The sequence below is a fragment of the Bos indicus genome, chromosome 29 (genome assembly GCF_029378745.1).
Source record: "Bos indicus isolate NIAB-ARS_2022 breed Sahiwal x Tharparkar chromosome 29, NIAB-ARS_B.indTharparkar_mat_pri_1.0, whole genome shotgun sequence".
NCBI classification, from domain to species: Eukaryota; Metazoa; Chordata; class Mammalia; order Artiodactyla; family Bovidae; genus Bos; species Bos indicus.
In genome coordinates this window covers 28973487-28995980 of record NC_091788.1, presented here as the reverse complement: position 1 = coordinate 28995980, position 22494 = coordinate 28973487, and the positions used below count along the sequence as shown (strand labels likewise).

Below are 22494 nucleotides of genomic sequence, written 5' to 3'. Positions count from 1 at the left end.
TCCCCAATGAGCACAGGAGCAGCTGGCAACAGACGTTGGCACAGGGGCTGATGGGCAGTGTCAGAGGGCAGACAGAGATGCCAAGAGCTTGCCTGGCAGACCCAAGGGTTCAGGGTGGCCAACAGTGAACACTCAGTAACCACTGGTATTTCATTATCAAAATATTTAATAACATACTGGGACTTTGGGTCATGCCCCCCCCACCCCACCGCCCTACACACTTCCCCCACAGCACTGCCCTGATAAGCCATCTGCCTTGGGGACACAGAGGGCTGGGACAAGAGGGAGGCAAGGTGCCCTCACACTCAGGAGCTGGCCACGCCTGGGAGTGACACCCCCACGCTGCCCTGCCTCTCCCTGGTCCCTGGAGCATACAGCAATAATGTTTTAATCAAAGTGGGTCAGGAGTTGGAAACAGGATCAAATGGAGGGTAGAAACAGGGGTGCCAGTGTGGGGAAACACACGGAGAAAACAGGCTTGTGGACATAAGGGACCGAGAGAGGTCGGTGGCTCTGAAATAACACTTTCAGGCAGAGGCTGATTACACGGGTTCAAGTTTAACATGAGAAGGAGAGACACACTCTTTCCAGGCCTTGGCCTCACTGAACCTCGGCTATCCATCTTGGAATCTGGACAAGAAAGAGTCTGAGCAGACCCCTCCTTGTACCAAAACGCTGACAGCCCTCAGCCGCAATCCCTCCGGCCTGCGGTCTCCAGAGTTCAGGCCTGGATCACTGTCAGCGGAACTGACACCATCAGGGATCCTCACAGTCTCTCCTCTCCTTCCGCTGGGCCTGCTCAGGACTGTACGGTATGCTGAATCATTGCCCTGTTATCAAGGGCTTTGGAAGTTAATAGATACTGTTTAATAACCATTAGGACCAGGTAGCCTCTATGCTCTGTTAGTCCCTAAACAATGATGGAAATCTTCTCTGACATGTTCCCAGCACCCACAAGACTGGTTACGTGTTCATAAATTTTCACTTAGGAAGGCATGTCCTGCCTCCCCGTCCCCCAGGTTAGCCATAGAATCATTCCCATGGCCCCTGGGCGGCACGGGGGTGCTCCCAGATCGCTGTCCAGCCTACTCCATCCGTTAAGTGACCCTGTAATAAACTGATCCATTGATGGCGCGGAGCTGCCTGAGCGTTTTGTTTTGGTCTCAAGATGCCTTCTCAGTATGGTGAGCACTCTGCGTTCCCTCCATTCTCCAACAAGGCCCTTGAGTTTTCCATGTCCTTGAACTTGGCGGTCCTTTCCCGTGGAGCGTCTCCTAGCCCTTGGAAGCCTCACGGGCTGGGCTGGCTGGTGCTGGGTCAAGGGGCTTTTTGCCTCAGCCATCTGTGTGGGGGGGCACCTTGGGACCCAGCAAGGTCCCTCCGTGTTTCTGCTCTGATCAGGGGCCTCACATTTCTCTATACCTGCATGAAGAGGACAGAGGCAGTGGAAGAGAAGGTGAGACACTGGTTAACAAGTGTTGGCTCCCATCCCAACAGTGGGAACAGGGAAGGCAAGTCCCCTTGCCTTAATACTGGGTCCCTTAATACTGGCCTGGCCAAAAAGTTCATTCGGGTTTCCCCATAACATCATATGAAGGAGATCAAACTGGTCAATCCTAAAGGATATCAGTCCTGAACATTCACTGGAAGAATGCTGAAGCTCCAGTACTTTGGCCATCTGATGCAAAGAACTAACTCATTAGAAAAGACCCTAGTGCTGGGTAAGATTGAAGGCAGGAGGAGAAGGGAATAACAGAGGATGAGATGATCGGATGGCATCACTGACTCAATGGACAGGAGTTGGAGCAAATTCCAGGAGTTGGTGATGGACAGGGAAGCTTGGGGTGCTGCAGTCCATGGGGTCACAAAGAGTCGGACATGACTGAGTGACTGAACTGAACTGATAACAATGTATGGAAACACCCCGAATGAACTTTTTGGCCAACCCAATAATTGCTTTTCCTCCTGTTCATTGTCATTAGGGCTCCCCGTCCCCTCTTCAGCAGGGAGCACCAAGCCAGAATCATGTTTCAAAAAACTTCACAATGTTTGTACCACGTCTGATGGCTTTGCAAAGCCATGTCATATTTTATCCCAGCGTGTCTCAGCCTGAAACCAACCCAATCAGGTATTTAGGAATGAGCACCCCCATTGGACACACAAGGACGCGGACATTCGGAGAAGGTGCCAAGGTTCGACAGAAGCAGGCGAGCAGAGAAGTCAGGATTGTCCAGGGTTTCTGGTGCCGAGCCCTGGCTCTGTGCCTCCGCGCCCCCGACACAGGCCTGCCTCACAGAAAGACCCATTGACGATGCAGATGGCAGTGAACCCGCACACCTAGGTCCGAAGGCGGGCTCTGCTGGGACGAGCTAAAGGCCTAAGGTGTGTTCCGTGAGCTCTGAGCCTCTGTCCTCTCGCCTCTACCTCTCGGGGCTGCTGAGAGGGACGCCAGTACAGCTAGACAGACTCAAGTCAACGCCCAGAGCAGATGCTCACTATGCATCATTCTCCTCCCCTCCTGCCTCCGTCCCTCTCCTCCCCAGGTCCCCGCAGGCCTGGTCTGGGGGGCGGGGGGCAGCAGGTGGAAGCAGCATTGGTCTTGAGGTGCCATCCTCTGCTCCCCCTCCAGGGCAGGGCAGGACAGAGGCCCCGCTAACGCCTCCTGCCCTGCGGGTTGCTCTCCCTGAGCCGGGATGACACCTTCCTTAAAGGGAAGTGCCTCCCCAGATATGGCGCTGGTTCCCAGGCCCCCAGCGGGTTCTTCCTCACATTTACCATCCAGACCCGGTCCATCACTCGGGCTGCTTCTCACGAGCAAGAGCTTCCTAAGGAAAGCCAGAAAGGCTGCGAGAGAACATTCCCAGCCTCAGCACCAGCTGCACGGCCCAGCCTCTCACGCCCAGCCTCAGCCGCGAGCCTGTCTGAGCCACCTCTGCACCCACCACCGCTGGGCGACAGGCAGACCACGCCTCAGGTCAGCTTGGGGTTTTGTTCCAGAGGCTTCACTTGGCACTCGCTTTTTTCCTGCATACCCCAGTCAGACAGGCCAGACGCCCTCGGCTTCTGAACTCTGGGAGGTGCAGACAGCTCAGTGTCTGAGTTCAGAGGAAAAACTATTTCCCCAGATGCCATCTCCTCTGTCCTGGGGGGTGGGGTCCGTCCCAAACCCTGTCACTCTCGGTAAGGAGAGGCTGCTGACCTTCCCAGCGGCTCTGGCCTCTGAGGAAATACTTCCCAAGCACCATATTCCACCCAGAGTCCGAATCTTTGGAACTGGCCCCCAAGGAAAAAGCGAAAGTCAGAAAAGTCAGGAAAATCAGAAAAATCACACTGGAGGAGAGAGAGGCTTTGCATGCACTCTTAAGAGCACAGTAGTCACAGACTTGAAGGAAATACTCACAAAAGTCATGGGACTTGAGGAAAAGACTATCACGCGTGGGTTAGGGCCACATTAGAGCTATGGAGACACATGGGACAATAGACGACGGGTTAGTGGAGCTGGGGGCCGGGCCGGGGCTCACGGGCACGTTCGGGGTCCGCGGGCCACGTCCCTGAGGTCTGGGCTGGAGTTGGGCTCAGACTGTGCAGAGCCCCCGAGCGATGGATTTCACTCCCAGGAGGAGTGAGGCTGGGTGGACAGGGCTCCAGCGCTCCCTCCGCAGGACTTACCCTCTGTCTTTGCTCAGGGATGACTTCCAGGCCAGGATCTCTTTGTACACCAGCCGGCAGAGGAGCTGTGGGGAGGAGGGGAGGGAGACGCAAGCATGGAGCATGTGGCCAGTCCCTAACACTAGGTGACCACTGGGCTGGCTGTTCACAGTGCCATTCTGCAGGGGTCACCCATGGGAGGCAGAGTGCTTCATGCAAAGGAAGCGGTCCTCATCGTCTGGACACTTTGGAGCCCCAGCTTCCAGGCCTGCAGGAGGGGACCCCTCCCCCTACCCATCTGTGTGCCCCCAAACTCTTACCAAGCAGGCCAGGACGTCGGCAGCGATGAGCATGTAGAAGACGTTGTTCCAGCCCGTGGGGGATATGAGCCCGGCCAACAGAGGCCCTAGAGCCGCACCTGTGCGGAGCACAGTGTCAGAGAAGGGCCCAGAGCAGGGGCTGTGCCCTCCATCCTAAAACTCTGCCCAAGACCAGGCTCGGGGGTCTGTTGGGAGAGCCCAGGGTGAAAGTTACAGACCTATGGATCCAGTGCCATCGATGATGGCTGTCACAGTGGACAGCGCCTTGGCGTTGCCCTTCAGGCTCTTGTGCGTCCCCTGGAGAGACAGCAGAGTCAGGGTGGGTGGGTGTGGGGGCCAAACTAAGAGGCAGCGCCCTGAGCAGGACTGCGACTGAGAAAGGGGCTGGGTCGGGGAAAGGGAGCGATGAGGGCTTGGAGTTGGGAAGAAACAGGGAACCAGGGCGGACTCTGAAGGACTTTGAGGATCTCGTCTCTGCAGGCTGGGGGAAGGGGAAAGACGTGGGGAAGATGAGCCTGGAGATAGAGCCCCTGGCCAGGCCCCGAGGTGGCCCTGCTTACCAGGTCAGCTGAGACAGCAGTGGTGATAAGCGCGTAAGGGCCGTTGACCAGGGCTCCACAGATAAGCAGCATGACTGAGGTGGTGATGGAGACGGCCAGTTAGAGAGGAGAAGCCACCATCATCCTCCGCCCCAAAGCAGGTGAGTCCCCCAGGCTCCAGGCTGAGAACCTCCACTTCCCCAGGCTGCCCACTGTGCCCCCAAGCCAGCCTCGTGTGGTCCCCAGGGCAGTGCCAGCTCCCTACCTATGGAGATGCCGATTCCTCTCTGGCCAACATGGTTGTACAGGAACATCTGAGAGAGGAGAAGTAGGGGGGCAGGGTCACAAGCTGGCTTCTCCATGGGCCGCCTCCATTAGCTTGGAGCCCAGAAGACTGGAAACCCCAGAAGCCCGCTTTCCCTTCTTTCCTCTCATACCCTGGCCTCTTGGTCCTCAAGTGTCCCAGGGAGGCAGGGTCTAACATGCAGTAATCCATCGTTTTCCTTTGCTCCAGAAGTCTCCTCTCCTATCAAACCTCAGCCTCTTATTCTTTCCTTGGTCAGGAAGTTTAGCAGCTGACATCCCCCGCTCCAACTGAGGTCAAAGAGCCACTAGTCCTTTTCCAAAATTCTCAGTCTGGATCCCTTTCCCTGTGCTGATCCTGGCTTCTCCTCCCCTGGCCGTGCACAGGGCTGCACACACGCAAAGAGACGGGTGTGTGTGTGTGATGCCCGGGCGTGCACACAGCTCCCGGCCCTCAGCCTTGAGGTTCTACGCACCATGGGGGCAGCCAAGATCAGCATGACGCAGCAGGTGGTGGCCCTGCCATTGATGTAGTCAGAGACGAGCCCCGCCAGAATGCCGCCTGGAATACAATGTGCACACTGCCGCCCCAGGCACGGGGGACCCCCGAGCGCTGCCCCAGCAGTCCACTCGGGGCACCCCGGGCCAGCAGAGTGTCTCCCTCTGCAACCGTCCCAGTACCCATGGCTCACGGGAGGGCCACCTGGGCAGGATGCCACCTTTTCCCTTGCCATCTGCCTAGGTCACGTCTCGCTGGAACCTGTCCCTCTCGTCTGCAACCCAACAAGAGAAGAGGTGGATCCAGCTGAGAGGCATGGCAGGGCGTGGCCTTACCTATGATGCCACCAACATCGAACAGCGTGGAGAGGTCCCCAGCCTCCTTGGCAGTGAAGTGAACTGTGGAAAACGAAGCACGTGCTCAGACCTGGGGACTCAGGGCAGACAGCGTGGAGGGCCACTGCTGGAAGCGTCCCTGCAGACTCCCGACCCGGGATCACTGCCCCCTTCTTCAGAAGGAGTGGGGGGTCTGGGGGGAAGCGACTGGCCAAGGTCACAGGTGAGTCTGCAGCAGTTTGGGACGGGACACCCTTTCTGGCCACCAGGCCTGTACTACCTTCTTCCCCTGTCGGATGGCCTTGATCTCCGAGAGCACACGGATCTGGCCCCAAGGACCCTGTCCCACCGGGGGGCACCCCAGCGCTGAGCCTGGTCTGAGCCTCAGCCCGTCCAGCCACATGCCTGCCCGCCCCTGACAGAGCAGCACGCCCGCACAGGAGCTTGTCACCTCCTTCTGAGTTCCCTACTGATAAACGGAGCCAGGAAGGAGGCTCACTGGGAAAATGGGCACCTCAGGCCCCTGACCTTGCCCTGGGATTAGAAGGAGGGATGCCCAGCAGTGTGACTGGCAGCCCAGCCCTCAAGGTTGACTCACGGTCTGTAGCCAGCATCAAGGCCACAGAACAAAGAGTCAGTGTCCACAGGGCCGCCCTGGCCTCTAGCCCTGTCTTTGGGGGAGGCCCCTCAGTTGCAGACAGGGTGAGGGTGGGAGGTGGCAGGTTACAGCTTGAGATTTGGCCCTGACTCATCCAAACGGCATCCTGTGGCCCAAGTGTACCGTGTGGACGGCAGCTTGTTCCCCCAGGGCCCTGGAGGGAGGCCGGTGTCCCTGCTGAGAGGTCCTTGACCCTGGCAGGGCTCTGGGGCTCTGGGCTCTGGGGGCAGAGCTGCTCCTTGATAGAGCAGCCCCACCTGGGGAAAACCAGAGACCCAGGACAAGAGGACATAAACATCCTTTTCTAACCACAGAAGTGACCTCTCCTCATATGTCTGTCCATCCTTGGGCAGAGACAGAGGCAGGGGACAGGAAGTCCACAAGGTGGGCAGCCCAGCAGACCTGGGCACTGGGCATCAATGACCCAAGTATCCCGGCAGCCCCTGGGAAGAGAACAGTGTTTCCCACCAGGCTACCAGCAGCGGGGGCAGCTTGCCAGGCCCTCTTCCTTGGGCTGGGGGAGGCTTGAGAGACTCCTGGAGGCATTCAGAAGGCAGACCGTTTCTCCAGGACCCTCCAATCCCACCCATCTATGAGCCAGCCAATGGGCCTGAAGTGGGGTTTCGCCTACACTTGAGGCCGGAGTAGACGTTAGAGAGGATTTGAGTTCCTAACCCCGACTGAGTGCCAAGTGAGGAAAAGTGGCTGGAATCAGTCAGGGACTAGGAGGGTTTCTGCAAAACTTAGCTTCCCATGAAAGAAAAAATCTTCCTTCTGTGCTTGGAGAGGATCAGCAGAAATCCTGCCTATTCGTGGAGTCATAAGCACCTCATGGTGGGTTTCTTCCTTGGAGGCCCCCCCCTTCCTCTCTCCCCTCTTCCTCCCCGTGTACTCACCCACATTGGAAATGTACAGGGGCAGCCAGTAGAGGAAGGTGTAACTGACCAGCTTGGCGAAGAGCAGACACAAGGAGAACTCGACCACGCCCTGGGAGCACAGCAGAGGGCAGGTGGGAAGGTGGGCAGGACAGCCTGGGGCCTGCGGCCACCAAGCCCTGTGCCAGCACTTTCCACCGCCCACCACACGGAGCAGCCTCTAGAACACCTCCAGTCTCAGGTACGGCAACATGCCTGCTGCCTGAATGCTAGGGTAACGTCGGGCCACATGACCCTCCCCAGGAGGGCCCCCGCCCTAAGCACTGCACGTAAAGAAACTCCAAAAACCATGGATCACCCTGAGCGTCCCCATCTCCTGAGACCCAGCAGAAAAATCTAGAGAGCCTCTCTCTTCCTTCTGGTCCACAGACGACTCACCGGGATGCGCAGGGCCCCGAAGAAGCTGATGGCGGAAGGCTGAGCACTTGCTTCCTTGGAGCAGGTGACAGCTGATTCCAGGCTGCTCTCTTTGTTACAGCTGGGTCCATTCGCGGGGTCCTCAGGCTGATCTTGGCTCTCTTCTGGATTACCCTGAGCAGAGAAGAGCCCTTACTGGGGGCACGTCCACATACCACTCCCCCACCAGCTAGAGGGACAGCCCACGTGAGATGAGCAGCATGAGGTATGCACCCCCTCCTGAACCGGACTCACAACCTGCCAGGGAGCCACCCGTGGGCCCAGCTTTGGACACACAGGCCCCTCCTCAACTCCCCAGGCCTCTCTGGGACCAGCCCCCTGGTGAAGTGGGGCTGGGGGCCACACTCACGTGGTGCTGAGGCGGGGAGCAGTCCACGTCTTCTGGGTCTGAAAGGAAAACCTTCTAAGAAGCTTGCCAGCAGACCAGGCCCTCACCCTGCATGGCATGTGAGCCCCACACCCCCAAGGGGGCCTGTGGACTTTCCAGCACAAGGGAGCCAGGGCTCCAGAGACCACCTTTGAGGCCTGGGTCTCCTAACCATGGGAGCCTCGTGGACTTTCGTTCTCTTGCTTACAAGTGACCATGGCCATGACTCCAGGGGCCATCTGTCAGGGAGCCGGAAAAAAAGCAGCAAGCATGGAGAGGGTGCCGTCCAACCCATTTCTCCAGCCTCAGGGTCAGAGGAGCCAGCGTTTGCCGGGCATCCTGACATGCGTCTCACAGACACTCTCCACGGCCCAGGAAAGCAGGTGTCCCATGCGAGAAATCGAGGCCCAGAGAGGTCGTCCTCTGAGTCACACGCCTGGGCCTCCAACCCTGCGACCCCCACGGGACCAGCCTCCTTCTCCCAGAACCTAACTGGGAAGCTTCGCTCTGGCCCTGTGGGGATGGGGGGAGAGGGGTCCACTCACATTCGATGAGGAAGAAGAAAGTGATGATGCCCATGATGGCGGTGATGACGCCGGGCACCACGAAGGACAGGCCCCACTGCTGATCCACCCACACGCCAGCCAGCAGGGAGCCCAGGATGTTGCCCACGGACGTGTGGGAGTTCCAGATGCCCATGATGAGCCCCCGCCTGGAGGGGAGGTGGGGAGGGGGGCAGGGAGGCAAGAGCAGGAAGCGTAAGAAGAGAAGCCCTGGGCTCTCAGACACCGCCCCGGCCAAGTGCGAACAGCTGGCTGCCTGTAGCCTCCGTGCCCAAAGACCCCAGTCGGGGAGGAGGGGCAGGGCTGGCTGGCATCAAGTGAGCGACAGCCAGGCCTGTGGTGTCCTGCTGCCCAGCCAGCTCCCTGAGCAAGCCCTCCCTGCCCTCCGTCCCAGGGCCGCAGCCCCACCCTTTCTTCTCTTGCCCTGAGGCTGTGACTCTGAAAGCCTCAGCTAAGGGTGACTGCCCCCAGGGGACATGGACACTGTCTGGAGAGTTCTGGTGATCCAGCCCAGAGTGTGCTGGTGGTGTCTAGCAGGTAGAGGCTGCTAAACACTACAACGTGTAGGACGGCCCCCCCAGCAAAGAATTACACAGCCCCAGATGTAGCCCACAGTGTTAATTAACAGCGCCAGGGCTGAGAAACTCTGCCCAAAAGAAACTTTTTTTTTTTTTTTTGCACAAAAGCCAGTTCAAGGGAAAAATAAATAAATATATAAGACATATACATATATATGTATTAAAATATATGAGTATATGCATTTATATATATACACACACAGAGTTTTATAGGCTTCATTTTTGTTTTCATGCAAAATGGAAATTCATCTATTATGAGGAGAAGGCATAACGAAGATGGCAGGTTTTAAGGATTAAAACCTCAGCAATGAAAAAAGTCACTGCTTTTAGTCACTAAAACATTTATATCCCAGCCTGTGCGAGTCAGCAGGACGGAGGCTTATTTCTAATCTTTGATCCTAAAATCGTATCAGAGGCCACAAGGGACCTCCTGCCCCCACACCAGCCCAGCACCCCCAGGCAATGCCCACCCGCCTCCCTGGTCACACTCACTTGCCCTTCCCGAACCAGTTGCCCACGCAGCTCACCACGGCAGGCCAGCCCGTGGTCTGCACGAGTCCATTGAAGATCTGCAGGGAAAGTGGGGGGACAGAGACCCCTGGACTGTGTGGTGCAGCCCCTGGGATGGGGAGCCCTCCAGAATCCACACTATGCTCCCCGTTCCTTCACACGCGTGCACACACCCACCAGCTGATGCCCCTCTGACCCCAGGTCCCTACAGCAGAGACTGGGCCTCACAGGCACCTCCACAGACCTCAGGCTGACGCTCAGTGCAGACTCCCTGAGCTGGCGAGGCCGCCCTGGCTGTGGGCAGGGGACCCCGCACTGTGATAAAGGAGCCTGGGTCGGGATCTGCTGTGACCTGGAGCGGCTGGGAAGGACTCACAGCCTCTGTGATCTTTCTGTGCAGGAACAGAGCCCCGAGTGCAAGACGGAGGAGGCTCGTACCTGCACCAGCACAAAGTACCAGAGCACGTGGATGTTCCAGAAATACCCCAGGCCAAAGAGTGAGGTGAAAAGGCCGCTGAGCAGCATTCCGGCTGTGAGGTAGTACCGGAGGGGGAGCCGCTCCCCAAAGATGCCGCTGCAGAGAGAGTTGGATTCGTGGTTAATCTCGGCTACCTCGCACCCCTGCCCTCCGCCTCCTGGCTCCCCCAGGGCCCCACCAGGGACCTCTGTGTTGCCACTAGGCCCCTCTGCTTTGTTTGACGACACGCCTCGCAACGTGCCCGGCAAAGTGGCCTCTGTAACATCCCCGTGACCTTCTTCTTCCCCCTTGGCTGACCAGTCCATCTCATGCATTCTCTCTTGCATCACGTTTATGGTTTTACCTGTCATGTATGTACATGTACACAGCCCAGCTGTGTGTCTACAGCCCTGAACTTTCTCCCAGGATCATATCCACATTGCTTCTGGACATCCTGACTGCGTTGCCTCCCAAATAGCTGCTAATCAACAACTCCAAAGACTGGACTCCTCTGCCCCCCTCCCAGACCCTGCCCCATGTCTGCGCCCCTCAGTGGACTCGATGGCATCCCCACATTTGGCCACTCAAGCCGGAAGCGAGCTACCTCAGTCTCCTGTCCCTGCGGCCCACCCTCCACAAGCAACCTCCAAGACCTGCCTGCTGCTCCTCTTATTTCTCTCCAGCGCGTCATTTCTCTCCATCTCTATTATTAATAATACCATTCTAACTCAAGCTTTCCTCCAAGCCCAGGTGGAGCTACTATCAAATCTGTTCCTTAGTGTGACCTGCTAGTCAGCCCTGAAGTGAACTGTCAGTCACTCCGTCATGTCCAACTCTTTGTGACCCCATGGACTATAGCCCAGTTGGGCTCCTTTGCCCATGGGCAAGAATACTGGAGTGGGTTGCCATTCACTTCTCCAGGGCATCTTCCGCATTGCAGGCAGATTCTTTACCATCTGAGTTACCAGAAAAGCCAATCAGCCCTTCTCTCCCTCAAGTCCACCTCCGTCAGCCTCTCAGTATCTGTCTGACATGTGGATCTGAACATGACACCCACTGAGCCACCCACTCAGTGGCTCTCCTGTGCCCACAGCCTAGTACACAATGACCTCGTTCTTCAGCCCCGTCTTCTGCATTTTACATGTTGGTAAACCTGTTAGGAGTCCCCCACTCCACCCCCTGCCCTCTGTGCAGTCATGCTGCTTCAAATTACACCTGCCTTATTTCACCAAGCCATGACTCCATTGTGCGAGTGTGCTCAGTCATGTCTAACTTTCTGCCACCCTGTGGACTGTAGCCCTCCAGGCTCCTCTGTCCAAGGAATTTTTTAGACAAGAATATGGGAGAGGGTTGCCATTTCCTCTTCGAGAAAATCGCCCCACCCAGGGATCAAACCTGAGTCTCCTGTGTCTCTCGCCTTGCAGGTGGATTCTTTACCCACTGAGCCACTGGGAAAGACTCTTGTCTCTATTCAGTTCAGTTCAGTCGCTCAGTCGTGTCCGACTCTTTGTGACCCCATGGACTACAGCATGCCAGGCCTCCCTGTCCATCACCAACTCCCGGAGTTTGCTCCAACTCCTGTCCATTGAGTTGGTGATGCCATGCAACCATTTCATCCTCTGTCGTCCCCTTCTCCTCCCGCCTTCAATCCTTCCCAGCATCAGGGTCTTTTCAAATGAGTCAAGTCCAATTTCTCTTCATCAGTTCAAGTGTCATCTTCTCCAAGAAGCCTTTCCTGACCCCTCTTTTCTAATCCCAGCTCAGACTAAGCGACTCCTTGGAGCTCCGTACGTAGCCACCTCTGTCTCAGAGCCACCACACTGTTTATAACATAGCTGCTGAAGCATCGGTCACTCCAGTAGGCTGTGAGCTCTCTAGAGGTAGTACCCAGCCTCAGCCACCCTCACCTCCTGGGAACAAACATCATGCTTGCTACATAAAAGCCGTGCTGGGCTTTCAGCTTTCGGGTTATCCGTGAAGGATCCCTGTCCAGGACAGACCATATTCCAGCCACACCGTTGACATGCCATCTGAGTGAATAAACTCAAAAGAAGATCCAGGAAGGTCTTTGCAGGAAAGTTACTAAAAGAGGGAGTCAGCCAGGTGAAGGAGCAGGCTGGGTGATGGTGGCAACACGCCAGCTACGGGTGACGGGATGTGTGGAAGGCTTGTCTCATTTCCAACAACTTTGTCTCTGACCCCATGGCCCCAGGTTGGTGTAGAGAAGACAGCAGCCTGAACCACCCTACAGGCCAACATGGGCTCTGCCTCTTACCTGATAAACATGCCGATGGCATAGGCCACGAGGAAGGCGTTGTCCACGGCCCCCAGTAACTCCTTGTAGTTGCTCTTATCTGAAGGCAGACAGGGGAGACAGAAAGCTGGCTATCTGGATGCCCCCTGCAAGAAGCCCTTCCCGGGCCTGGATGGGGAGCAGGCATGGGGAGGAGTGGCTCGCCCCGCTCTTACCAAAGGGGGCCCAGTTGCACCACGTGGTGTCGTTGAGACTGTGGGTGCTGTTGACGGGCTGGATTACCTCTGAGCAGTTGTGGTGCAGACGGCTCTGGAGAGGCAACGGGTGTGCAGGTCAGGGGTTAGCTGGTGGCTCCAGAGTCAACCCAGCCCGCAAGGGAGCCAGTAACCTCCCCCACCACAGCAGGCCACTGCCCGTCCCCACTGGACTCCCTGCGTCTTCCTCTGACACCCGGTCTGGCAAGGGGCCATGGCAGAGCCTTGGTGAAGGGCAAGGGGTGTCTATGAGCAGCACCCAGGGGACCCAAGGTGCCTGCTCTCTGGTTCCACCCCCAGTTCCCCGACACCACTCTCTTGGTGAAGAAACCCAGGAAACTCTCCTGGGAAAAAGAACTGCTGAAAGTGGGAGTCAGCCAAGGGGGAAGAGACAGACTTGGTGACCAAGACAAGGGACAAGGACGGTGCTCCACTGAGCTCCGGGCTGTGCTACTGAAGTATTTCCGTATTTCTGCTGAGCCCAGCAGTCCTGCATTCTTCCTTACCCCCGGGCCAGACTCACCTTGACGACACTGATGGGCTTCCGGGACATGTGATAGCAGGTGTAGATTAAGAAGGTGATGAGCAGGATGAAGGCTCGGTACCTGCAGGGGAAGGTGGGCATCTGGGTTAGCAGAGAGTCCAGGCCTACCGTCTCCACTGTGTCCAGGAAGCAGTCCACCTGTGCTCGTTCTGGCAGCACCACCAACGCTCCCCTCCAGACACAAGCTTGGGGCAGAGGCCAAGGGGAGGGGAGGGACAGGTGCCCAGAGGCCAGAGTGCTCAGAGTTCCTGCTCCCGAGGGCAGAGGCCTCCCAACAGAGCTGGGCCAACAGCGGCGTCCTAGACGGCACCAAAGTGCCCTCTGTGGCTCTTGTCACTGCCCATCGCCTCTACTTCTCCCTGTCCTCCCTAAGATCAGGGTGCCTCTGTGTGCATGTGTGTGAGAGAGATGGGGGCGCAGGGAGACAGGACTGTGTTTAAATACCAGAAACAGTGGAAGCCAGGAGGAGAAGGATGCATGCCAAGTGTCTCTTTGTTTAAAAAACTTTTTGCTTTTTATTGGGGCAGAGCTGATGAACAAGGTGGTGATAGTTCCAGGTGAACAGCAAGGGGCTCAGCCATACATACACGTGTATCCCTTCTCCCCCACACTCCCCTCCTGTCCAGCCTGCGACATAACACTGAGCAGAGTTCTCTGTCTATACAGTAGGTCCTTGCTGGTTATCCATTTTATTTTACTTTTAAAATTTTTATTATTTTTAACACCAGAAACATTTTGTATTGGGGTAGAGTCGATTAACAATGTTGAGGTAGTTTCCAGTGAACAGCGAAGGGACTAAGACATACATATACATCACCCATTTAAAATACATCAGTGTTTGTTGATTACATGTTGAGTACATGTTGATTCCAAACTTCCAGAAAGGGTCTATCTTTAAAGAGAGGTCAACTACTCCTCATAAGCCTAGTTGGTTGCTCAGTTGTGTCTGACTCTTTGCCACCCCATGGACTGTAGCCCTCCAGGCTCCTCTGTCTGTGAGATTCTCCAGGTATGAATACTGAAATGGGTAGCCATTCCCTTCTCCAGGGGATCTTCCCCACCCAGGGACCAAACTCAGGTCTCCTGCGTTGCAGGCAGATTCTTTACCGTCTGAGCCACCAGAGAAGCCTAGAACGCTGCAGAAATGGTGCCTGCTACAGTCCAGTAGGAGCAGAGTCCAAAACATAGAGGGAAATGTGGCAGCAGAGGAAAAGCCAGTTGACAGGACCCAGGTCCTCTGCCTGGCTCTATTCTAGTCCATTCCTCCAGACAGAAGGGTCACTCTTTCCATTGTGGCTCACGCATCACACAGCCCTCTCCCACCCTCGCTTCTCATCCCATGCACTGATCTGAGGTGGAAAACACAGGTCAGCCAGGAACCACTGAAGTTTCCACTGACCGCCCCACTCCCCACTTCTCCTGAGGATCTGGGGGAGGGCCACCGTGTCCTCCTGAGTCACTGCTTCCCCAGCAGAGCATCAGCTGAGCCGACTCAGCATCCAGGAGCCAGGAAGTACATGGAAAAAGAGAGTTCAGCGTGGACTCCAGCCCAGGAGGAAGGCCAGAGCCTTGCCTTCTTAAAGATCCCCTGGAGAAGGTGGGGAAGGAGGGGAGGGGGCCTGGAAACCCCATTCTATCCCTGGGCTCCTTGAATCAAAGAGCCAGGACACTGGAGGCTCGGTCTGCCCTCTCTAGCGATCTGCCTCCAAACCCCAAATCACTTCCCCACAAGCATGTTATGAAGGCTCGAGTTTGTGAAATGACGGGTGTTACATCAGAGGCTGAACTCAAGTTGGGCTGCCAGGACCCTTCTCACTTCGCCCCTGGACTTCTGGTCTATCTCCATCTCTCCACTGCCTCGTAGTTCATCTTCTGAAGAGAATGAAGGTACATGTACCCTGCCGTCACCAGGCTGAACATTTCTCAGTGGCTCTCCATTCCATTAAGTACGAAACTCTGTACAAAATAAAAAGCTTAAAGCTTGGGGGAAGAATGAAGCTCCAACTCTTTAGCCTGGCTTTCCGGCTCCTCTACTGTGTGGTCTGTCTGGCTCCTACTTCCAGACACGGGGTGCACGGGGGCAGGGAGTCACAAGGGATTCTCCAGGGAATCTGGGGTTATTCCCAGGGACTGCCACAGTGACCCACATAGACAAGCTTGGTGGTAGCAATGTTTTCCAACTGGTAAATGGCTCATGACTCCTGGATCAGGGACTTTCAGAATCTGGCAGCGGGTGGGGGGAGGGGGTGGAAGGATTTGGAGACTGTGCCCAACTGGGCTTCTTCAGAAAGCAAAGGATGGAAGAAAACCACAGCCCTGCAGATTAACACTCACCAGTGTCCTATCTGGAAAAAAGCTTCAAGTTTTGTAGATGTGCGTGCGTGTGTGTGTGTGTGTGTGTGTGCGTGCGCGTGCTTGTGCACTCAGTCATGTCTGACTCTGCAACTCCATGACTCCTCTGTCCATGGAATTTTCCAGGCAAGAATACTGGAGTGGGTTGCCATTTCCTGCTCTAGGTGATCTTCCCAATCCAGGGATCCAACCTGTGTCCCCTGTATTGGCAGGTGGATTCTTTACCACTGAGCCACCTGGGAAGCCTCTAATTAATTGTGCAACCAAATGCAAGTTCTTTAAGTTTTTGCCTCTGGTTTCCTCATCAGATGTACAGGGAGAACAGCATCAACCACATCTAAGTCAAACACAGGTGAATACAATGTAACTCTCACCCTGGTCCCCAGGTCTCTGCTGTGCTACCCTTAAGACCTCCACCCCTGGGCTCAGCCAAGTCTCTTTTCGCTGCTACATGGATGCAGTGACCCTGGTGACAAATCAGATCTCCTTGGCTTCCCAGATGGTGCCATGGTAAAGAATCTGCCTGCCAATGCAGGAGGCTCAGGAGACGTAGGTTCGACCCCCGGGTGGGGAAGACACCCTAGGGAAGTATTCTTGCCTGGGAAGTCCCATGGACAAAGGGAAATCCCATGGACAGAGGAGCCTGGCAGGTACAGTCCATAGAGTTGTAAAGAGTCAGGCAGGACTGAGTGACTGAGCACGCGCGCTGGGCCTCAAAGATCCCCGGGGCCCCGCTGAGGCCCCGGCACTGACAGTCCTCCCTTGACAAGCCTGGCCGTGAGGCCCAGGCTGCCCTCAGCCACGAGGAGCCCTCAGGAGCCGGTCGGAGTCAGTGAGGGGTCAAAAGGCACAGCCCCGCTGGCAGCCACCCTTCTCCTCCCCACCCCCACGCCCCTGCGCTCCCCACCACACGGCTTCTGCCCCAAGGGCCGGCACACGGCTTCTGCCCCAAGGGCCGGCACCCGCCCACCTGGGAGGCACCTCCGAGCGCTGCCCTGGACTTTCTCCGGCCTGTGGCCCCCGGTGCTCTTCCTTATCTGCCCCCCACCTGGCATCCCCTCCCTCGGGTGGGGGAAGCTGTGACAGAACAGCAAGCACATCCTGGCCCGCTGCTGACATCTCCGTCTCCCTGAGATGGAGCCAGGACCACCCCACCCCCATGCGCATCCCACCACGTGCCGGGCCCTGAGCTAGGGACCTGGGGAAACCAACCGTAAGAGAGACCTCTGCCCGCCGGGGCTCGCGGGGCAGCAGGGCGACAGCAGGACCAGTGTGACTGTGCTACAAAAGAGGGCGGCCAGCCCCGCGAGACTCCGGAGCAGAAGCCCAGACCGGCTGCGTGGGGGCAGGGGCAGGAGAGGAATCCGTGAACGGACCTGAGACTGTCATGCAGGGTGAAGGAAGCCAGAAAGAGAAAAACAAACATCGTCTATCAACCTGTATATGTAGAAGCTAGAAAAAGGGTATTTGCAAAGGAACACAGACTTAGAGAACAAAAGTATGGATACCAGAGGGGAAGCAGAGGGTGGGATGAATCAGATTTGGATTGATGTGTATACACTACTGATGGCTGTGCTAATTCGCATCACTCAAGTTCAACTCTTTTGCAACCCCATGCACTGTAGCCCGCCAGGCTCCTCTGTCCATGGGGATTCTCCGGGCAAGAATACTGGAGTGGGTTGCCATGCCCTCCCCCAGGGGATCTTCCAGACACAGGGATCAAACCCAGGTCTCTTGCATCTCCTACACTGGCAAGTGGGTTCTTTACCACCAGTGCTACCTGGGAAGCCCTAAGTATAAAATAGATAACTAAAGAGAACCTACTGTAGAGCACAAGGAACTCTACTCAGTGTTCTGTGGTGACCTAACCGGAAAGGAAATGCAAAAAAGAGAGGATATATATATATATATATATAGCTGACTCACTTTGTCATACAGCAGAAACTGATACAATATTGTAAAGCAACTATACTCCAATAAAATTTTTTTAAAAAAGAAAGAAAGAAAGAATCCTGGGGGTGAGGTCTCAGTATAGTCTTCACAAACTAGCAGGCAGCAGCCAGGTCCACCAGGGCTGGGGCGGGAGCAGGGCCAGAGAGAGGGGAAGTGCGTGTGCTGAAGCGTGGAGGCGTGAATATCACTACCTGTTTGGGGAACTCTGTATGGTTCAGGGTGTAGTCCAGGGTGTCTGGAAGGTGGGGCTGAGCCAAGCACGGCAGGTGAGGGCGCTGGGAAGGAGGAAAGGGACAGGTCACGGAGGGCCCTGGGCAAGATTGGACTGTCTCTTGGGGTGACGGGATGTCACTGAAGTGGGATGGGATTTTCTAGGTCACAGAGTTCTGGGCACCAGCCAGGTAGGGACCCAGGGCTCTGCCCTGCTGGTGAGTTGGGAAAACTCCAGACGGCTTCCTCGCAGAAGGCAGGGCTGGCTTCCTCTGCCTCGTCCATCCTGCCAGCCACTCCCCAGGCACACGGCCACCCCCGGGGAGACCCTTGGTGGTGCCCTGGACTCAGGAATCAGGTGAAACCTGCTCTCATTCCTCACACCTGTGTGTCACTGAAAGTACAGTTTATCACCTCTCTCACAGGGTGATGATGGGTTGATGAGATGATGCATACCTCTTACAGGTTTCTGACACGCAGTCCACACTTAAAAATGACAGCGACGATGATTTCAGGTTTTGAGGAAGGAAAACTGGAGCGGGCGGGAGGTGAGCAGGGTGGGGGTGGGCACCAAGCTGCTCTGAGTAGTGGGGGCTCCAGGCCCTGGATGTGCCTGTAAGGTAGGGGTCTGGATGCTGGCTAGTCCACTCCTCCCCACCAGCCCAGTATGCAGACCTGGGCTGGAGGCGTCTTTGCAGACGCCTGAGGCTACGAGTGCCCACAGGGGAGCCTGCAAGGGGACAGAGCACAGGTTGGTCTGCTGGGCCCGCCCCTGCACTCCCTTGGGAGTAGATGGAGAGGCTTAGCAGAGGTCCATAGACATGCCGATCGGCCAGATTCCAGCCCTGCCCAGAGGCCTGCTGACCTTTCTCCCAGCTCTGACCCCATCCCTCTGTAGAGAACCTGACACCCAAGAGAGCAGGAGCGTCAGAGGGAGGGAGGCTGTGGGGCACAAGGTCCTCAGAGTGCTGTGTGACGCCAGGCTGGGCACTGGCCTCCTCTGGGACTCCTTGCCTGGACTCCAGCACGGTGGCAGGAGGAGCCCAGAGGGGCTCGGCTAGCTGGGCAGAGCGTGCTCGGAGCCGGGCCGCTCCTTGGTCCAGTTCACTTTCCGCTTTGACATCTCTTAAAGAAAAAGGCCAAGGTGCCACAGTTCAAAGGGGACTGGGGACATGGGTGGAGTGCAGGGCTGGGCTGAGGCCAGCAACCTCACAGTAGCTCACTGAAGATAGCTGACGGGCTCCTGACGCCTGTGGAAGCCTCAAGTTTCACTTCTGCTCACGAGCCCTTCTTTCAGAACCAAGGGGCCCCAGAAAGGGGGGCAGGCGGAAAACACTCACAGAGCCTGGCCTTACCCAGCTGGCCCCAGGGCAGCTGCAGAGGGGAGGGAAGGCAACCCAGGGGCTGGGCAGGCTGGACAAGCGAGCCAGGGACCCTGGAACCTGCTCGGCAAGGCCTACAGACTGTTCCAGGCTGGGCGCCTATCCCAGGACCCTCCAAGTCTGTGTTAGTGAGAAATGTCACTTCCGAGAGTCTCACCTCCCCTTGCCCAGCACTGGTTACTGAGTAACCAAGTCAGATAGAGAGGTGGACTGGCTATCTCTTAACTATTAGCTGACAGTCCAACTTACTCTTTCAAATGAGCACGCTAATAGCTTTATGGACCTCGTTAAGACTTTGCACTAGAAATGCTTCTGAGGTAGGGACAAAGAACAGTGTCTGTCAAAGCAGTGACCGATAACAAACAAAACCCCAAGGACCTGCTACCACCACCAGCGCAACAATAGAAAATAAGAAAGAGCCCAGGAGAGGGACCTTAGGAGACAGTGGCGGAAGGCCCCTTTCGTCCAGCGTCTACCGGGTCATCTCCCGGTCCTTGCATCCCCCTCCTGGCTTTGCAGCCACACTACAGACAGTTCCCATTGCCATTTCAGGCCCCAGGTCAAGGGGGACTTGAGCTCCCTCATTGACCCACTCCTATCACTTCCTGCCTCAGCCCAGCCCTTCAACGGAGTCTGGGGCAGCTAGTAGATGGATAGGGCCATTCGGGTTGGCCACGTGAGAGACTGGGCTGGGGCACTTGCCCTGAGGAAATGAACTTGGTGGCCTGTCCTTGGATGTGCCAGTTCTGGGACTCAGCAGATCTGAAAGGGAGAGAGGGCTGGGGATGGTAAGAACCAGGGCAACGGTGACTTTCCATCACTGCGCTTCCTCCCGAGTCCTCCACTACCACTGAGACACAGCCTGGTAGGGAAAGGCCAGGCTGAACAGACCGCACAGGGCAGAGCCCCCGAGCCGGGCTTTCCACTGACAGGAGGGATGGAGACAGGCCATACGGGACGGGCCAGGTCTGTGACGGCCTCTGAGGAACAAAGCCCTCCTGGAGCTGAGCGCAGCCTGACTAACGGATCCTCCAGGTGCTGCCCTTTCCTCCAGCTGGGACTCAGACACTTGCTCAGAGGGATCGAGGGGACTCTGGGCTCGGTCCCAAGGTCCTTCCGGAGAAGGGAATCATTGGCTAGTAGCACAAGCAGCCCAGGACTTTCTAGAAGGAATGAATACATCATCATCTTTTTTAGGAGAGTGGAAACTATAGGCTAGATTGCTAGACTGCTTTGTTTTGAGAAGGAATCTAAGCAGGGGAACCCCGAGTGTTCAGACAGAATGAAAAGACCTGGCTTTCAGCTACAGCATGAGGTGTCGTGTGGGTACCTGGAAAACCTCTGGGAGTGTGTGAGAGCTGGCAGGGTTTGGGAGAAGTGGGCAGGAAGCTGGTCTCTCTTCTGCAGAGAGGCTATGCAAACAGCACCAGGGGAAGGCACTGATGGTGGCAGGGCTGTGGTCCTGCCAGGGCATCAGGATGGGGGCCCTCCTCTGGAGAGTCTCCAGAGGCCTGGCCCCTGGCTCACCCTCTTCTCTGCCTCCTTCCAGGCATGAAGGATCCAGGAGGTGAGGCATGAGCCAGAGGCCAAAACGGGAGCAGCAAAGCTGTCCACCTCGCCCCTACCCCACAGACCAACTCGGGGCTGTGAGATGGGGGGTGGGGTTGTGGGCTTCACCGACTCCACCCTTGGTGTCTGGCCCCAGTTTGGTGTCACTTGGGAACTGCTCAACCCCAACTTCAGTGCTCAAGTGGTACTGCCGACTGGAAGACATAAGGCCTCGGCCATCCAAACAAACCATTCCCAAACCCCTGCTGCCTTCTAGATTAGCCGGGCCCCTGGGGCAGACTGCCCCACCCAGAGCCAAGGAAGTGCTCATCAGTCTGCTCCCTAAAGGGGAAACAGCAGAGAGGAAGAGGAAGCAGAACAGCTGGGGGAGAAGACAGCAATCATGGGTGGGTGGGGGAGGGGAGCGAGCAGGGTCACATGCTCTCTGGGGATCAGCCTGAAGACCGGGGTGGGGGTGGGGGATGCAGGAGTGGGGACAGGGGACAGGCTCAGCCCTCCAGGTCCTCTGCCAGGATCTCTCATTCCTTCTCAGAGCTGCCTCTCACCATCACAGCTCATCCTTAATGGGTACCAGGAAAATAAGACAAGAGAAAGCTGCTTTGGCAGCATCTGGGACCCCTGGTCTGAAGCTACAGCAGAACAGGGAAAAGTTCGTTAGACCAACAAGAGGCTGGGTCTTAACTTCTGGTCCTGTGACTGCGACCCTGGGCCAGCTGTCTCACCTCTCAGCCTCTGCTTGAGCTTCTTTTAAACAAGACTGTTAACTGTCATCAAGGTGGCCCTGGGGATTAATGCAGAGAACATTTCACCTCTCAGTCTCACTTTGATCTTCCTTTAAATGAGATACTAAGGGACTTCCTGGTGGTCCAGTGGCTAAGACTCTGCACTCTCAATGCAGAGGCCCCGGGTTTGATCCCTGGTCAGGGAACTAGATCCCATAGGCCACAGCTAAGAGTTCGCATGCCACAGCTAAAGACCTCGAATGCCCCAACCAAGACTGGGCACAGCCAAATAAATAAATAAGATCGCGAATTCCTATCATAGAGGGGGCGGCAGAGAATAATATGGTTGGATGGCATCATCAACTCAATGGACATGAATTTGAGCAGACTCCAGGGAGAGAGTGAAGGACAGGGAAGCCTGGCGCGCTGCAGTCCACGGGGTTGCAAGGAGCTGGACACGACTGAGGGACTGAACGTTACAGGAGATGTCCATAAGTACTGTGAGCTGCAATGGACCTGGCAGCAGGCCCTCAGCACACTCTGGCACACAGATCCACTGGTTCCTGCTGCAAGTACCACCTGCCTCGCCTCTCCAGCTCCCGTGGGAGGACCGGAATGTGGGGGAGGACTGCCATGAGGGAGTTCGCAACTCCTGCTTTCCTGCCCGTCCGGTGCCTCATCCCGTTCCTGCTCATCCGGCTCCTGCTCCTCCTCCCACGGGCCACAGGTCCCAGGAAAACGGGCCCAGCCCCATGTGCAGCAGCCATAGTCATCTCTCTGGCAAGATGCCCACATTGCCATCTGCCCCCAGACAGGCCCACTCAGAGGCTGGCACCGGCTAGAGCAGGTCCAGCACTGGGCGAGGACACAGCAGGGGTCTGACTGGAGTAGGAGGGGGGGGTACCATCTTCCTGGGCAGAAACTCCTCCGAGTCTCTGCCTTCTGCCAGCACAGCTCATGCCACCTGCCTCTCAGCCTCCTATCCAGAGGCCACGCCTTCAGACCCCCAGGCTCCCGCCAGCAGGTGACCAGTGCTGAAGGGACAGGCTGTGACCTCCCTGCCCTGACTGCCACTCCACGGCCTCTGCTCAGAATACCTCCCGATCCAGCAAGTCAAATGCTACC

At 56.6% G+C, this 22494-nt stretch overlaps 1 protein-coding gene and 1 non-coding gene across 6 annotated transcripts in view; one reads left to right on the top strand and one right to left on the bottom strand.

Moving 5' to 3' along the window:
• Positions 1–1138: 1138 nt before the first annotated feature.
• The window catches only part of SLC37A2 (solute carrier family 37 member 2), a 54075-nt gene continuing 32719 nt past the window's right edge, over positions 1139–22494 (bottom strand). For 3 of the 5 annotated variants that reach the window (XM_070782548.1, XM_070782547.1, XM_019955277.2), the window contains exons 2-19: positions 13161–13242; positions 12599–12692; positions 12405–12483; positions 10111–10246; positions 9655–9731; positions 8567–8733; positions 8004–8041; positions 7616–7768; positions 7199–7289; positions 5645–5707; positions 5287–5372; positions 4773–4821; positions 4529–4602; positions 4187–4265; positions 3969–4066; positions 3670–3734; positions 3401–3457; positions 1139–1422 (exon numbers count right to left, since the gene is read on the bottom strand). In XM_070782548.1, coding sequence (XP_070638649.1) covers positions 3430–3457; positions 3670–3734; positions 3969–4066; positions 4187–4265; positions 4529–4602; positions 4773–4821; positions 5287–5372; positions 5645–5707; positions 7199–7289; positions 7616–7768; positions 8004–8041; positions 8567–8733; positions 9655–9731; positions 10111–10246; positions 12405–12483; positions 12599–12692; positions 13161–13190 — 1407 coding nt within the window. In that variant the 5' untranslated portion in view covers positions 13191–13242 and the 3' untranslated portion in view covers positions 1139–1422; positions 3401–3429. Of the gene's footprint in view, positions 1423–3400; positions 3458–3669; positions 3735–3968; positions 4067–4186; positions 4266–4528; positions 4603–4772; positions 4822–5286; positions 5373–5644; positions 5708–7198; positions 7290–7615; positions 7769–8003; positions 8042–8566; positions 8734–9654; positions 9732–10110; positions 10247–12404; positions 12484–12598; positions 12693–13160; positions 13243–17677; positions 18555–22494 lie in introns of those variants that run through there. The other 2 variants (XM_070782549.1, XM_019955279.2) reach the window with 2 other exon arrangements.
• TRNAE-CUC (transfer RNA glutamic acid (anticodon CUC)) lies at positions 21503–21575 on the top strand. The gene has a single exon. It is a non-coding gene; the product is annotated as a tRNA-Glu (tRNA).